We start from the raw sequence: 17,158 nt of genomic DNA, 5'->3' as shown, positions 1-17,158 counted from the left end.
TACTCATCTTGCGAACTATCTCCGAATATCTTGTCTTGATAGACTTGATCATACTGAGATGCCAACAGAGGCTTACCTATCTGAGCAGATGTCGCCGAAGTTCTGACGCCGCGACTACTATATTAAGAAATACTGCGGTAGAAGCTGCCCAATTGGGTAGACAAACCATTGAAGCTAGCTGAATTTAGCAGGCCTCGGCGACTGCGCTAAGGATTGCCGTATTCAGTTCTTTGGCCTCAACGTAAAAGTCGCGGTAATACATCATTACAACATCAAAACAGACATCCAATACTCTACAACTGAACTTACATATAGGCAGAATAAGTAAAGACGATTAGTAGTGTGATTTAATATTAATCCATTCAACGCTAAGGGAGTTTTATATTTAGAATTTTGCTAATTATTAGGTAGACTATAAAAGAATTTTATAACATTTAGGAGCTTAACATTTATGAAATAACATATTATGAATATTAAAGCTACTAGGCCTGTCGTATAGAGCCATATGCATGGTGTGCCATCGAATAACGAAAAAACGACCGTTTTTGCATTCTCAATATTTAAACTAGATATAGAACATTGTATCTCTCAGCTTTTGATGGATTTGTACATCATCAGGACTTAGCTGCCCAGTTCCTCCAGCTGCCGAAGTTCCAGTTATGGACGGGGCTGCACTTGGCGACGGCGTGTCAAAAAGACTAGCCAAGTAGCACCGCGCGCGCTCGCACGCGATATCAGCATAGTACGCCGGGGGGCATAGACTGACAGCCTTGGTGGCGCGGCCGAACAGGTAGCACATATTGTGTGTGAGATCCTCCACAATATCGGCGATGCTCTGAAACGGAAGCGGAATCGAATTCGCATAAATCTGCCGGAATATCTCATCATGCACGATGTAATAGTGACATGGGCGTGCGGTTCCTTGGAGTGCAGCATGGGCCTGCAGGAAGAAATCCCAGTTCCGCGCTTCAGTCACTCCGCGGTCGACGACGGTACCAGGTTTAGTATTCCCAGATCTATCGCAGTCTTTCTCGGTAGTGGGATAGAATCTCGTCTTGTGCCGCTTGCCACAGACTATAATAGTGAAGCGCGGAAGGCCTTTTTTGGTGTCAGCTGCTGGGTACATCTGCTCGCATGCGCGGCGGAGTTGAGGAAGCTCTTGCGAGAGAACCATGTCATATTGGCCTTCGGAGACTCCATCGCGGTATATGAGAATATTCTCCGGGAAAGCGACGTGTTTGCCCTTTGTCTTCCAGAGGCCAAGACGAGATTTAAGCATCTCTGTGAGATCGTCCACGTTCTCTTGTCTCGCGCGCTGTATGCGCAAAGTTGCGGGCCATTGACCTAGGAACTTGTCAATGGAAGACACCATTGCAGAGACAGACGGCGCGTTGGAAGACGAGCCAGGTGAGGGATGCGTGACGTCGATGCCGACAACCATTGTCTTGTCCTGGTCGATGATGCCGAGATTCTTGTTCTCCACCCTCTGATTGATGCCGCCAAGCTTGAGATTGAACTTCAAAGCGATATTGTTCATATATTGGTCGCGACCGCGGTCTTTTGCTAGTTTGGAACCCACCGAGCAGATAGTGTGGATACCATAGCTCCTGTCGGCGATCGTCTTGATGCGCTTGTATATTGGCATGTTTGCTCCAGGCAGGATGATGAAAAGCAGATCTAAAGCTCGAGCAGCACGTTCTAAAGTTGGACCGAGCGCGGGATCGTCTTGATGTTGAAGTTGGAGGCGTTGACCTGGAAACGGCTGAGCTGCGTTGACCCCAATCTTCTGTAGAGCGGTATGGAACTCATTCATAATGGCCCGCGAGCTTTGCTGGTCGAACGAGTCGGGCATCCCAGGAATAGAGATCACCAGGTATGACCATTTAGCAAGTGATGTGCCAATGTTAAATCGAATATCCAACATGTTCCAACTACCGAAGCGGAGATCAGCGGCCTTGTTGTTCTTGTAGATAACCTTTGGACCGAAAAGGATGCGACCTGGAACTTTGTTGAGTCCCGGTGCAATCTTCAGGCCGAAAGAACGCTGAACACCGTTAGCAAGTAATATACAAAAATTGAAGCGAAAGCGCACCAAAAGTATGTTGGTGTTCTCATCGAGACCAACAGTCTTCACACCCTCACTATAAATGGAGTTCGCATTTTCCCACGGCTTTCGAACAGCGTGGCGAATCATCTGTTGCGCTTGGTTGACGTTGAGCTTCGACTTGGAGGGCTGACCCGGGAGGACAAGGCAGACCTCTGCTGGGAGATACATCGGATTGCCTCTGTTGCCACAGTTAACCAACGGAAGTTGGGGATTTTGTAGAACTAGATTGTATGCTGCGTAACAGTCAGTGATGCTGTATGGAGTCATGAGGAGTGAGAATAACTCATTCTGAAAAAGTCAAACACAGTGATATACCTCCCAGAGGTAGAAGCTGCTGAGATCTCTGCCTGAGCCTTAACCTTCCCTTTGCCCTTCCCTTTCGCGCCTCCTTTGGCAACCGGCTTAGGGGCACCAGTAGAGCTGGCTTCACCATCGAGCCAGAACTCCACATCTTTGGCACCAGCCCCATGCTGTCTAACACGCGGTGGGTGGGCCAAGCCATGTCCATCGTCCTTCCTAGCAAGCCCGAAGATAGTTTTGACACGGGGAATAACTTCATTCGCTTTGTTACGCTTCTCGGGAAGATGTGTTGTCTGTATGCGAACCAATTTGAGAAACCTTTCCAACATGACGGTGCTGTGAAGTCCGTAACTTGTCATGAGCACCGGCAAAGGAACAGCCTGGTAAAATGCTCCATGGCTCACGTTGATGTTGACAAGAATGCGACAAGTCGCTACGCGCACGCTCGAAAAGAATCCTCGAATGATTTCCAAACCAGAGCCGATGTCTCCTCTGGCTGCTTCACTGCCGAGAGAAAAGCTCTTTGTCGACCCAATTGTGACGAGATTCTTTGCGGATTTGGCGTAGTGGTTCAGAAAGATATTCAGAGCCTGCGTCAACTCCTGCTTATCTACCAATGACTGGTTGAGGCTGGTTGAGTTCAAGTAGTTGACCAACTCGCCGACGTCTAAAGTTTTCTTATATTGGACACGAACTTTGTATACGGTAGCCCTAGCAGTCGGTTCGTCTTCACCTTCTGAGCGATAGGGGAAGTCAACGAGGACCTCGTCCTGCGAAAACTTGGTTTTGGAGACAAGAGTAGACCTGAAGTCCGTGGCAATGTCGCCCTGTTGAGCTGCAAATTCCGGCGCTTGAAGTAGTAGCTGCACAATCCGGAAATGTTTCCTACCGACGGCTGCAGGGCTGATCTGGATATCGTATCGATGCAAGGTCAAGTTCGACGGCGGCAATAATTCGACGTAGTTGGCCGTAAGTTCAACCCTGGTGCCCCTGGTGCCATATCCTGGACGGCTGGGAAAGCCTTCGGTTAGCTTTAGGCTATTAAGATCGAGCTTGTTTTTTGTCACTGGGTGTAATGTATCTTCGACGTTTGCAACCTGTGAGTTTAGGCCTTGGGAGTTGCTATAGCATCGACACAATTAGCATCAGGTACGATCTTGACTTTGGTCCATATGGTTCTTACGGAAAGATCTGGATAGTCTGCTGACCACCGCCAGTCGGCCTTCCATATCCTCCTCTTCCACCTCCAGCTTGTCCTCTACTACTGCCTGTATCGCCTCGAAAACTGCCGCGCCCCCCCCAACCTCCATAAGTGCCGCGGCCACCTCTTCCCCCGCCTCTTCCCCGACTTCCACGATCTCCACCACCTCTGTTCCCGCTAGACATGGTATTAACTGGTTGAGCTGGGACACCAAGCGCTATATAGAAGCAAGTGATCCAGAAGATGTCGAAGGAGATTGAATGAGAAGCAGCGATGCGGGGTATTGGGTGACTGCTATTCCGTGTAGTGGCTGTGGCTGGAAGCGGGCTGGCCAACAGCTGAGTCGCTCTGACGTAACTTCAACCCCCCTTCGTCAATGCCCAAACAGCAGGCCACAGTGCCCAAAGTGTCTGGTTTATTCTCCAATCGTACTTTAGCTGGTGCAGTTTTGTAGTCACACTGAAATTAAATTCCCTACTCGCCCGTCGCGAACGTAGTTTAGCTGCGGCGGTTTTCTCGTTTACACTCTTGAGTAGGGATTTTTGGATCACATATTTGTCTGGGTCACATACTTATCAAACATGTTAAAGATATTTACTTGTCAGGCATCACTGCATTCTGACTACCATATGTTATTGGCTCAGCTTTATCTTCCCCTCATTTCATTAGGCCGCAATTTCAATCCTACCTTCTGTAGCTTCTTATCTTGCGTAATATTTCTTTTCTATGGGCTATTCTAAGTTACATCTTCATGACAGCCCTTGGGCTCCGACAACGTTAATTCACAGTATTGAAACAATACAAGCTTTCCCTGAGTAACGGCAAATCGATAGCTCAGTGTTCGGCTGAGGGCAAAATCAATGTCAGCGCATCTTTGTACACAATGCTGCGCCATAAGATGGCCATTAATAGCCCAGAAGTCAGGCAATCACCAACAGAGGGATGATTTCAATGTCGCAGTTAATAAGTCGCACGAGGAGCTGCAGTCATCTGCTTGTGAGGTTTGTCAGCTGTTCGCTTTACTGAAACCGTCGGCTCTAGACACTTCAACATGCTCCCTACGGGCAGTCCCTTTGAGCAAGCTTTTCACGAATCGCAATGCCTGCGAACACCCTTTACGACCAGACACGAGCCTACTATTCATTGACTCGGAAATGAATGAGCCACGGCCTGATAGGCGAAGGCATATGGGCCACGTTATAGCAGTTGAACCATTACCCGAAGCATTTGCTAACCCTGAACACCGACCTTTCAACCATGAAGCAATAGATTTTCCGCAGATCAAAGAATGGATAGAATACTGTGATAAAAATCACCTGCAGCGCTGCAAACCAGAAAAATTCACTCTACCACCGAACTTTAAAGTCATCGACTGCAGGGAGCCAGAAGACATCAACCGCGAGGAACCAACTGTTGTATCCGTGGGTGACGATTGCGAATATGCTGCATTGTCATATGTCTGGGGCAATATAGAAGATAAATTTCCCCAAGTCGTCAAGGACAGCATCAAGGTAGCTCGTCAACTCAAGTGCGAATATTTATGGGTCGATCGGCTTGTAGGTTGGATGAATATAGAATGACAGGAGCTAATAATTTGCAGTGCATCAATCAAGACCCCAAAGACCCCAACAAGCAAGAACAGATAAAAAAGATGGATGCGATATATTCCCGAGCAATTTTCACGATTATCGCCGCCGCTGGAACAAACTGCAATTCCGGCTTGGCCGGCATAACTTTTCCTCGCATATCCAGCCCAAAACAGCGATGCGTACAGGTTGATGGCGTAAAGCTCACCTACGTCGGTACACCTGCCGCAGAAAAGATTCAGTCCAGTACATGGGGTTCTCGTGGTTGGACATATCAGGAAGGCCTTCTATCACACAGGCGAATCTATTTCACCAATGAGCAAGTCATATTTCAGTGCAATAATATGACTTGTCTCGAGTCATTTGCTATTCCCATGGATGTCTTGCACAGACTTGATATCCCCAATACGAAACTACAGCCTGTCCTCAAGGATACTGAGCCTCTTTTCTTACCTCTGAAAGATATTGGGAAGCATTTAATGGAGTTCAGTAAGAGAAATTTTAGTCATGACAGAGAAACTCTAGATGCCTTTTTAGGGGTACTGAACGCCTGTCACAGAGAAGAGGGATATTTCCACTTCCTAGGAAACCCGCTTATTCGTAAAAAGAAGGGCTGGCGTTGGCTGATTAATGCTTGGTACCATGTCCAGCCTGGAGCTAGAAAGGCCGATTTCCCTAGCTGGTCTTGGACTGGTTGGAAAGGCGAAATCACGATGACCAGCTATGATACTCCGGACCATGACATTCGATTGCTCAGGGAAGATGGATGTTCAATCTCGCTCGATGATTACAGGACGGAGTACAACACAAACCCGCCACAACCCATGAAACCCGTCATTCAACTGGAAGGGATGATGACAATGATGTCGTTCGAACTCATTAAATGGGGTTCAGAGACAACTATTCTAAACAGGACGTTCAATCAAACGGTGGTACAAGATGGCCCTTGGGCGATACTTCCGTTAACCACGGGTATTACGTGCTACTCGTTCTTGTACCTCGATAACGAGGCAATGACGGGCCTTTATCAATTCGAACTTCCAATCATGGTGTTGGAGTTTGGGATTGAGTCGCGAGACCACAACATTATCATACTGGTACTAAGAGAAGAGGGTGATCTGTACGAACGAGTTGGGATGGTTACCATAAGGGGCGGATTCGAGTCTAATATTAAAAATGGAAAGGCGCCAGCAAAGCTAACTATGTATAAAGACAAAAGTCGGGGATGGATGACCCGGGTACCAATATCTAATTCACGCGATTGTATCTGGCAGAAGGATCTCGAGAAGAAGACTATCATGTTGCAATAGAATAGTTTATAGGACAGTTTCAAGGACTAAGTTCGGGGGCTGGTTCATAGTCGGGAATTTGAAGATAACTACTGTTAAAATTTGAAGTCAGTCATTATACTTAATAGAAGTTATTGCTTTCTTTTAAGGGAGATGTAGATACGAGGAAAGATTAAACTAACTAAGGTTAAGGAACATTAAGTTGTGCAGTAGTATGTAACAAAATGATTCTAACATAGTAGGAAGGTTGTATCAATACAACAAAACATGTAGCAGAAGATCAGCAAATACAACATGGCTTCTTCAATTGAACACATGAGACTTAATCTAAAACTCGCTATGGCTTATAATATCGCTCCCTCAAAGCTTTGGGTAGCGGCCAAGCCTGGCAATCCTTAAACATCTGAACCGTCTTCTTAAGTGCTTCTTGTTCCCATGGATCAGTGAAGTAGCTCCCGTACATTTGTATAGCTAGGATGGCATTTACGAGACCTGGCTGAGTATCGGGATGTTGGACGGCAGTTCCGCAGACTTGGAGGACTAGGTGTCGCACTTCGCCTTCGGCTTTGCGATATGCGGCGCGTACATCCTCGGCTTGTCTGGAGGGATTAGTGCAAGCAAGGGCTTGGGCGCTGGAGGGCTTACGAGAGAAGAGGTGACTCTGCGATGAGAATCATCTTTGCTATCATCATGTGCTGCATGCCTGTTAAGGCGATCGGCGAAGCATACCACATTGTTGGGAACACCTCTCCTAGAACTCGGTCTGGTGGTTGATGAAGAATTGGCTCGAAGCGGCCGGTCACATACTGCTCAAGATATTCTTCCTGCTCTTTGAGTTTATCTACTCGTCGAACCATTAGTACCTGAACACTATAAGAACTGAGAGACCACTCACGCCATCCACTCTCTGACTTGTCGTCAAATAACCATTTTGTGACTTGACTAGTATGAAAGACGATTCTATTTGCTGGCGATATATCTGACCACTCAGCAGGCGGTTCAACCATCTGCGCAGGATATCCCTTCCGAAGAGCATAGTAGACTTCCTGTCGTAAAGCAACCCAGTAAGATGCAATCAGAAGTTCTCGACGGTTAATAAGATCGTCCGAGGTTAGACTTCGTAGAACAGCGTTCAGAATTGCGAGGAAGTTTACACCCTCGTCTGGGCGAGTATCAAGAGCAGGATCTTCATCTTCATCATCTAACTCCTCAAAGTGACGTAGAATCACAGCCGTCGTCACGATGAGTTCTCGAGTCTCTCCATCCTGCGTAGTGTGAAAGTCTTTGAGGACGGGGATACAATTAAGCATATACTCAACTGCGGAGTGTGAACTGAGATTTGGTAATGGCTGGCCGCGATATACGATTCCTCGGGGTGTCTTGTATTTCTCAACGCGGCATAAATGCCGTGCGGACATTGCTAAGATGGCATTGAGTAAAGGGGGATATCGCCTGGCTCGTTCTGGAACAACTAATTGGTATTTTCGCTGCGGGTCAACCAGATCGAACTGGATGGTCAGCATCGGCATTCCGACTCGGTATTACCGAACTCACCCAATGGGACAACTCTTCTATGAAGTATCGTAAGAGACACGCTTCTTGGACACCTTCCAAGGGCAAGTCTCGTTGATGAGGTGGTTCTAACGCATGCAGTAGGCCGCCCCAAGAAGGACCGCGTTGAGATAGTGCTAGTGGGTGCTGGGACGGTTGAGTTTGAAAGGCTGGCAGGGCTGAAGCCTGTGGGTGCCCACCACGGGAAGGGGATAGACTTTCTGGAACTGTCGAATTGAAATATGTTGACTCTCCTAGTGCAAAGTCAAGTGTCCTGCCAGATGTTTCGTCGTTATTTAATGACGGGCGGCTTGCTGTGTTTGTTGATGGTGAACCCTCATCGGCCAAAGCGATTCTCTGTGTGGCTCGCCGCGAACTTGTTTGGAGGCGGACTGTTCACCAATTAGCTACTTGTTCTGGGATTCTCATATAACTGGCACTTACACTCCTTGGCACTGCTATTGACCCAATTCTGCGACCCTGAGAACTTGGCGTCGTATTTTGCCGACGAGCCATCTCTGAACTGCCGATTCCTTCCCAGACGGACACACTCCAATCCTTTCTTGAGACATCGTGTGCATGCTGTCTCATCACCAGCACCTGGGACCTCATGTTAGACTCGCGTTGAGTTCCTTATACTTTCTGAGTACTGCTGGACTGGAGCGGACAGACATTTGAGGTGTTTGCCTAGTCGGTGGGCGATGTGCGTTAGTCACGTGGCAATCTAGTGTCCTTGTTTCTTACTCTTGCATTCTGCACAGGGGTTTTTAGGTACCGGCATGTCGATGCGGCTCAACTAGTGTCCTTCTGTCTCCGGGATAGAAGAGAAGAGTAGGAATCGCCGAGATCTGACGTTGAGGGCGGGGTTGGCAAATCATCGCCGATACATTCCCGAAACGGTAACTAATTGACGCTAGGTTAAATCTGGATGTTGTCTCACTGCATCAAGACATACTGTCGCAAGAATCATGGTAATTATTCATACTAACTACAATAAAACGACAATCTTGGGTTATATCAGGAGTGTGATTTGTGAATGTACATACATATCAGGCTCCAGTGCATATCTGGCATCGCAAGCGCAGGCTCATGTTCAGCTGGACGATGAAAAAGTACGGTGAGATATCACACAGCCTACCTGCATCTTGAGACACTCTATTGGACGCCTCATGACATCCAGAAATGCACATTTTGATGCCTAAATTACATTTCCCCGCTTTCTGAGTCTTTCCTTCGTCTTACAACCTTTCAAAATTCTTACTACTCCCAAATCACTTGACTGTTGAACATATACTTCTAGTAACGCGATCCACTCTAGTTAACACAAAGACCTTGTTCGTCTCAGAAACGAAATGGCGTCTTCTCGCGCAGACTCGGACCAGTCAGCTCCCCTGCTATCTCAAGACCTACAGCTCAGTAATGCTGTTGGGTTTCAGCAACAAGGCACAGTCGACTGGACCAGAGTCCTCAGCGGGAGTGTCGCTTTCTCTGTCGATGTCCTATCAAGGTTATCAAAAGCTGGCATAGAGGCCTTCACCATCTACGCTGCCAGAGCCATCTTTTCCAATGTCAAGATTGGCCCAAACGGCGAATTGCGTCTCCATCGAGCCCTGGATAAGATCAGTGCCTTTCCTTCATTTGGAAAAGCACTCTGGTTTGGGTTTGGGGTCAAGCATATCATATGGAGCATGCAGGAATCTACAGAGGGTTTGAATTGTCTTGGTATCTGTGCCTGTCTGACAGAAGGATTTTCGACAACTGTTGCCGCTAAGATTATACGAGAGCTCTTTCTCCTATATGATCCACCAGCCGAGGTTACACCTGCGCTGAGGCAGTGGATTGCACTGGTTGAATCATCAGCGGGATTGCTTGCCTCATCGGAGTTCGGTTTAGTGTTACATGGTCTCACCAAGCTCTGTCTCATGGACGGTCAACGTAACGTACGAAGTTCTGGATCGCCAAAGGATATTGCTTTAGTGTTAAAAGAAATCTTTGAGGTCTCGACAGGACGCCTTGATCGCCTTTTCTTGTCCGGCGGAGCTGATTGCGCCTGGATTGCCGCAGTAGCTCACTGGCTTCTGGACCTTCGAGTCGAGGTCCAGCACCAAGACGGCACAGTTATCTATAGGCCTGATGGTGCGCGAAGTGAATTCTCTCTGGATGCCCAAGTCATCATAGTTTACCATCAAGGAGATTCAAGTGAACTGCTGCGGGTTAATAGCAAGCACCATATCATTCCCAGCGGCAATATGCTAATTCATTATCACGAACCTCAAGATATCATGTCATATGGCCGGCTTTCATGGGATAGTTGCTTGGTTGATACCTTTGGCGGCCCTATGAGACTCCTCTTGGGACCTCAGGCTCGGAGTACTGGTGCATGTTTGGGCTCCGCCGCACGCGTCTTCCTGGCTGCCATGAGAGATGGTGACGGACATATGGAATTCTTAGCAAAGAGGGATCCTCGAAATTCTTTCCCTCCGGTATCAGAATCAAGCTACGGAAGGGGATTCTATCTTCTAGCTCGTCGCCTTTTCCCAGAACTCGGGCAAAACCCGGTCTTGCACCAGACAATGGAGGCGGCTTTAAACAAAGGATTTCTGGAAGCTGCTCAACTATTTTCTCAGTCATTTACGTCTTTGCGTCAACTATGCTCATGTTCAATATGTCGCCCGGGTGAGGGTAATGAAAGAGAGGATAACACCTTCTGCCTACTTACATTGATACAAACTATCTGTACGCTGGTTAGAGCTATGTCAAGTATATGTATGGAAGAAGGGCTTGAAGTGCGGCCAACACGCTCCGGTTTAGAGAACCTATATTGGACTCAGAGAAATATGCTTATCACCCGGGAATTGCTAGAATACGACCCGATCAATCACGGCTTACTGTCATCCTGGCCGCCTGGTGGTGTTCTCATGGTGGCCCAGACCCTTTTATCAGGACAACAACACGATATTGTTTCGGGCAGTGGCAGTCTGGTTGCGGCCTCACACCACGGCCTGTGTTTCCTTCTCAATACATTAACAGAGATCACATCTGATCCCCAGAGAGCTTATGTTGTAATAGTTATTCCTGGTAGGATCGAGTGGAACAACTTCATGTACGATACGGTGCGTGATCAGGGATTCGAAATGGTCAATACCCCAGAGAAGACCGGATACGATGCAATCTCTATGTCTACCGTGACAAGATATGATGACCTGGCTGATAGTTCGACACCCGGGCTCAACGCAGAACTTCTCATCGAAGAGATATTGAGGGAAAACACCAGTCTTCATGCCAGCTACAGAATTTCAACCGCAGCATTTCCCGGTCGGCATTTCTCAGTGGGGCCTTCTGATATTTGGCATAATCTAAACAGCGCAGTGACTTCTGCGAACTGCGAGGGAAAGGCCTGCGAGTCTCTCAACGGGTTTGAATCCACCCTTGTTGAAGGAGATGGGCTGCTTCCTTTGACTGATTTACCGACGCTACTCCCTCCCATCACACGCGTATTGTCCACGCCAGGCTTATCTGTCTGGGTAGCTCTTTCGCAGAGCTATCTTCCCAAAACTGCCGATCCTATGAGAGGTGGCCTGGTGACCTTACAACATAGACTACAAGGCAAGCAGTGTGTTAGATGCTGCATTGTGAATGCGGAGCAGTCAGTTGTAAATTGCCAACCTCCCAGATGTTGTATATCGATCCTTACCTCTTTTTGAGGGCCAGGGGGTTATGTGTTTGGCTGGGAAGGTTATTGTAGTAATGGTGCGCTTGTTCTTAAGAGGCTTTTCGAAGATGGCATATAAGTATCAAAAGAAAATTAGCTTTTTCGGCAGACAGGTATGCATATTCCCACAAGTTTGACTTGTCATTCTGAGGTCTTATGAACGTTCAGTTCACCGTCCACTTACCCAGATGAGGCAACGCTGTTTTCGCCATTCTGGGCCATATAGTCGTAGATCCCACTCGACGCCATCGAGCCCATAACCCTCACTGTGATACAATTTAATGAGCGACGGACTACTACCAAAGCAGAAAAGGAAAACTATGTCTCTCAGTCTATTGATTCAAGGGTATTGACATTAGGTATTGAGAATCGTATAGCGGATGAACTAAGGAATCAGCATGCTTTTCGCCATTCTGGGCATTGTAGGCACACCATAACCCCCACTAAGTCAGCATCCAAATCAATAGCACAAAAGCTTGGCCTTGGAGAACGAGCCAAACAGTACAAGCTCCTCGCCAATAAGGCCCCGCGGACAAACCTCCCTGCTTGCTTCAGCGGGCCCGGTTCTTCTCCCGCAGCCGCGGCCTATCGATCCTTTCCGAGGCTAAACCCAATCGAGCAACAATTATAGATTCGCTATCACGACAGGCGATGTCGTTATCAGATATTATCGGGTATCCCACTTGTTTTGGGTATGAGACAATCACATCCCCGTTATTGCGAAACAGTAATTATGAGGGGTTTCATTGGTCTGAACAGACGATGTGTTTCCTGAATTGGAGGGTTGGGTCGGGGAGGCGCCGGTAGTTTTTAAGGTGTTGGTTTAAAGCTGGGAGGATTGACTTGGAGTTCGGCGAATTTGTGGAGGAGAATGGAGAGTGTTGATGGAGATCCTGGAGGATTTATTGGTGAGGTCCTAATAATCGCTGGGTTGGACATCAACCTCGATACACGGCAGGATGGCTGGTCGTTGTATGGCATTTAGCGTACGCGTCCTGTACAGCTCCCTTATCTAGATTACCGAATTCGCACTTCAAAATTCAGGAAAATGCCTACCAAGTTCCCTCCCCTGCTGCCGAAGTGACACAATGCACTACAACGTTATACAACCCCCATCCAGACCAACCCATCCTCGCCACCAACAGTTACCCAAGTCCGCAAACAAGGCTCATCCCGCGCGGAGATCCTGCCTCTTGAGTGGATGTTCTTTTAAGCATACGACTATTCGGATTTACAGGGTGGGATTTCCAACGGGGAGCCCGAGTCTTGGTGCAGTCATGTCAAGATCCCCAAGAATTGTGTCATCCTGCACCACGGTCGCACAGATGATCCACGTTTATATAACTCAATCTCTCGTCGCACGTTTTACTTCCCCTCATCGGCATACCAATATCTTTATATCGGTCAATTTTCGCGAGTGATCGCATTCTGCTGGTTATCCCTCTTGTCAATCGCGAATCCGGCGCAATGGGCTTCTCAATCTTTTTTGAAAGCCAGAAAACCACGGCTACCGTCTCGGCGGACCCTGAGGCTAGCGACTCTGAGCCTTCGGTCATTCACGAGGGAGATCTCGCGTACACACGCGTCAAGGGCGGCAATGGCTCTAAACCTTCGTACCAAGAAGCTGTCGGTGCACCTGTTGAATCGCACTCACCACTTGGATACAACGTCGGTTGGCTTACGGTTATCTTCCTCAATGTCAACATGATGATTGGAACTGGTATCTTCTCTACGCGTACGTATCTTACAATATGAAGAGGGGTGATAAGCAACTGACGATGCGCAGCCTCGAGTATCCTTAACCGCGCTGGGTCTGTCGGTCTGGCGCTGATCATCTGGTTCATCGGCTTCATCATGGCTGCATCTGGTTTCAGTGTTTACCTGGAATTAGCGAGTTACTTTCCTAATCGCAGCGGTTCGGAGGTTGTGTATCTTGAGCAGGCGTATCCTCGGCCTAAGCACTTCTTCCCTGTCACATTTGCTGTCCAGTCAGTCATTCTATCCTTCAGCAGTAGTAATGCCGTCGGTAAGTCAATTTCTTCTTTTACCTTTTATATCTCGCGTTCTGATCATGTATAGTTCTGTCCAAATACCTTTGGCGAATGACCGGTGATACCCCCTCCGAATGGCAGATGCGAGGTGTCGCTATCGCAGCTTATACCCTTGCTGTCATCTTTGTCATCGCGCATAACAAGTACTCCCTTTGGTTGGTCAACTTCATCGGCGCCTTGAAGATCCTCACCCTCGTCTTGTAAGCCCTCGCATTCCCACAAATCTTTCACCTTTAACACATCGTACAGCATCAGTATCGCAGGTCTGGTCGTCCTCGGTGGCAACGTCAAGCGCATCCCCGACCCCGGCCATAACTTCCGCGACGCCTTCGCCGGTGCAACCCCTAACGGAAACGATCTAGCCAGTGCCCTCGTCAGTATTGTCTTCTCATACGCCGGATACTGGAACGCTTTCAACGTCGTGAACGAGATCCAAAACCCCATTCCCACGCTCAAGCGAAACGGTACAGTCTCGCTCACCGTCGTCGCCGTGTTGTACATGCTCTGCAATATCGCATACTTCGCTGTCGTTCCCAAGGAGGAGTTTGCCGAGGCTAGTGAGATTGCTGCATCAGTCTTTTTCACCAAGCTCTTTGGTGATAGCAAGTCTGCTGCCAATGTCCTCAACTTTCTTGTACTGCTGAGTGCCTTTGGTAACCTTCTTGCTGTGCTGATTGGTTCTGCTCGTATGCTCCGTGAGATTGGTCGACAGGGCGTTCTGCCTTATACCAACTTCTGGGTCTCGACTAAGCCTTTTGGTACTCCAATTGGTCCTTACATCCTCAAGTGGGTGTTGACTTTCATCATGATTGTTGCGCCTTCAGCTGGCGATGCTTTTACTTTCGGTAAGAAGCCTGGTCCCTCTTGATGCTCTCTGATGCTGATCTGTTTCATAGTTATTAGTTTGGGCACGTACCCCGATGCCATGTTCAGGTTTGCCATGGTTTTTGGTCTCTATGTGCTCCGCCGTCGTCGGTCAAAGGCCGGTATTGGTCGCTCTGACTTCAGAGCTTGGCATGCCCCTGTAATCTTCTACCTCCTGGTCCAGGTCTTCATCCTCGTCATGCCTTGGTACCCTCCCAAGGGCGGCCCATACGCCGGTGATGTCAGCTTCTGGTATGCGACATACTGTGTTGTCGGTATTGCAATGTGAGTGGCAGTCTGAGAATTTCAGTATTTTCCAGCTTACTAACAGCCATCTCTAGTGTCCTTGTTTGCGCCCTTTACTATGTTGTTTGGATGTTCCTGTTGCCCAAATGGAAGGGCTATGCTATTCGCACCGAGATCACCAATGTCGATGACAACGGAGCCAACACCCACCGACTGGTTAGAGTTCCCTATGCTGATCTTCCTCGATGGGACGAAGAACATGACGAAGCTGGAAACCTTCGCCAGCGAACAACTGTTGTGGCTCCGAGCTCCGAGGGCTCCATTAAGGCGTAAGTGGTGGGCTGCGAGGGGTCATCGGCATCAGATAGCACTAGGAGAGTCAAGTCTATGAACAAAGATTTTGCATATGAACAAGGTTGAAGCAAAAATGGGTATTATTCGTATTATGTCTATCATCATTATTCTAAGCGGAAAGTGATCTATTCCGCAGCATTGCTGGCGCAAGACCAAGGAGTTTTGCTTCCTCCCTCAGCAATTGCCTCAATGGAAGCCCACAGTCCAAGGACGCAGATGAGAAAGCCAGTAAGGAAGAGGACCACGTTGGCCACAAATCGACAAGTCTGTTTTCCGTCCTTGAACCAGTTTCCGTAGTGCATCCAGAGCCAGAAGATACCAGGCAGTCCATAAGAGAACCATGAGGCGAAGAGGGCGCAGATAAGACCAAGGAGATTGTTGAATACAGGGATAGACTCAGCAATAACCATTGACAGAGCCCAGATACCGAAGGTAACACCGAACCAAACCATGGTAGACAGCTTTGTTCGGCGGACCATGTGCTTGGTATTGCGGAAGATTCGCTGGAAGATGTAGGCTGAAGCGACATGGCCGTAAATAACACCAGCGATGACGATGGTAGGGATGGCGATACCCCAGATGACCTTTCGCATAGTAGCAGAACCAGCGGCAGACAGAGCAGGCGAAGGAACATCAGGTCCGACAAAGACATAGATGACGATGGCGGCGAGGAGGTAGAGAGTAGTGTCGACGATCTGGAGGAAAGCCAGAGCCTTGGGCCAATCCTCAGGCTTCTTAAACTCAGAGATGACAGTGAAGAAGCAAGAATGGCTAGAGAAGGAGATGGCAATGTTGGTGACGGCCAAGAAAGCGCCAGTGAAGCCAAGCTCACGAGCAACCTCGATGCTTCCGGAGCCAATAGGTCGCTCATGCGCAACATCTCCAACCGTGATAAGCACAGCGAGAGTAATGGACATGCACGAGGCCATGGACATATAACTCGTGTACTTCAACGTGCGCGGTAGGTTAAGAACCCAGAAAACCGCCAAGCCCACAACGGCCCAGACAATAGTACACGTAGAGCTATTCGTCAGAGTGTTCAGGCAAATAGTCCAAGTGAGAAGATGGCTTCCCATGACGAAAACCTGGAAAATAACCTGCGCCCAACCAAAAACTTCCTGGAAGACACGGCCCATGCCGATGGATTTTCCAATGACTTCGACGGCGTCGCCAAAGTTTTGGACGAAGGGATATTGGGCGCGGAATTCAGCGAGGACGAGGCCGGAGTAGGTGGAGAGGAAGCCCATTACGAGAATGAGGACAATTCCGGGTACGAGGCCGACGGTGGCGAGGACGGAAGGGAGGGAGAGGATGCCGAGGGATACAGTCTCTGCGATGAGGACGATACCACCTTGCCTGGGAGGAGTCAGTATTGAGAGAGGTGAGGTTGGGGCTGGAAGTGGACATACCACCACGTTAATGTCTTGTAGTCAATGATCTCTGCTTCCTCATCACCCAAGACAGCATCATCGTTTCTTGGCTCAGGCACAAAAGCTGGAGGCGCATTGGCAACACCCTTCTCTTGATCCTCAGGCGCCGCAGCGCTTTTAGGTTCTGTATGGCTCATGATGATAGTCGCCCGTTAAGTTAGTGGCGCAAGTGTTGAAGAAAGAAGAGACACAAAATTGTAAGACCAATTGACGCGACGATAATTGGAACAGCAGTCTTATTTAAATAAATTCCACTCTGGGGCGAGAAATGGCCGACAACGGTGGGAGTGAAAAAATGTCTTCATGTTAGTTTAACTCCCGAGTCAAGTCGGCCCACTAACATTGGAGGTTCTTCGGCCTGGCCCGATGGCGTCGCGCACCGAACTCGGGCAATAGAGAGTGTAGAGACTGTAATGAGCAGTGGGACGGTTACAGTGATCGCGGTTAAAATTAGTCGATTCTTCATT

The 17,158-nt window shown here is 48.4% G+C and overlaps 6 protein-coding genes; 3 read left to right on the top strand and 3 right to left on the bottom strand.

The window, feature by feature from the left end:
- Positions 1 to 565: 565 nt before the first annotated feature.
- On the bottom strand, positions 566 to 3,793 carry FFUJ_06580 (putative argonaute-like post-transcriptional silencing protein QDE-2; the record flags this gene model as incomplete). XM_023579921.1 has 4 exons in its annotated part: positions 566 to 2,044; positions 2,093 to 2,340; positions 2,391 to 3,529; positions 3,591 to 3,793. The coding sequence occupies 4 exons, from the start codon at positions 3,791 to 3,793 to the stop codon at positions 566 to 568; spliced, it is 3,069 nt and encodes a 1,022-aa protein (XP_023432672.1).
- A 969-nt stretch (positions 3,794 to 4,762) lies between these two features.
- Positions 4,763 to 6,504, top strand: FFUJ_06579 (related to tol protein; the record flags this gene model as incomplete). XM_023579920.1 has 2 exons in its annotated part: positions 4,763 to 5,164; positions 5,209 to 6,504. The coding sequence occupies 2 exons, from the start codon at positions 4,763 to 4,765 to the stop codon at positions 6,502 to 6,504; spliced, it is 1,698 nt and encodes a 565-aa protein (XP_023432671.1).
- A 316-nt stretch (positions 6,505 to 6,820) lies between these two features.
- On the bottom strand, positions 6,821 to 8,606 carry FFUJ_06578 (related to ARCA protein; the record flags this gene model as incomplete). XM_023579919.1 is given in 6 exon segments in its annotated part: positions 6,821 to 7,123; positions 7,129 to 7,246; positions 7,291 to 7,991; positions 8,038 to 8,426; positions 8,479 to 8,557; positions 8,586 to 8,606. Coding segments are annotated over 6 exon segments (1,611 nt in total).
- Positions 8,607 to 9,386: 780 nt separating this feature from the next.
- Positions 9,387 to 11,738, top strand: FFUJ_06577 (uncharacterized protein; the record flags this gene model as incomplete). The annotated part of the gene is made up of 1 exon (XM_023579918.1): positions 9,387 to 11,738. The coding sequence occupies one exon, from the start codon at positions 9,387 to 9,389 to the stop codon at positions 11,736 to 11,738; it is 2,352 nt and encodes a 783-aa protein (XP_023432670.1).
- A 1,475-nt stretch (positions 11,739 to 13,213) lies between these two features.
- Positions 13,214 to 15,240, top strand: FFUJ_06576 (related to high affinity methionine permease; the record flags this gene model as incomplete). XM_023579916.1 has 6 exons in its annotated part: positions 13,214 to 13,481; positions 13,533 to 13,772; positions 13,826 to 13,997; positions 14,047 to 14,642; positions 14,694 to 14,946; positions 15,003 to 15,240. 6 exons carry the CDS (start codon positions 13,214 to 13,216, stop codon positions 15,238 to 15,240), a joined length of 1,767 nt encoding a protein of 588 aa, XP_023432669.1.
- Positions 15,241 to 15,386: 146 nt separating this feature from the next.
- Positions 15,387 to 16,828, bottom strand: FFUJ_06575 (related to neutral amino acid permease; the record flags this gene model as incomplete). XM_023579915.1 has 2 exons in its annotated part: positions 15,387 to 16,617; positions 16,671 to 16,828. 2 exons carry the CDS (start codon positions 16,826 to 16,828, stop codon positions 15,387 to 15,389), a joined length of 1,389 nt encoding a protein of 462 aa, XP_023432668.1.
- Positions 16,829 to 17,158: the final 330 nt, after the last annotated feature.

This window comes from Fusarium fujikuroi, chromosome FFUJ_chr06 (assembly GCF_900079805.1).
Source record: "Fusarium fujikuroi IMI 58289 draft genome, chromosome FFUJ_chr06".
Lineage (NCBI taxonomy): Eukaryota > Fungi > Ascomycota > Sordariomycetes > Hypocreales > Nectriaceae > Fusarium > Fusarium fujikuroi.
This window is presented reverse-complemented; position numbering and strand designations above follow the sequence as displayed.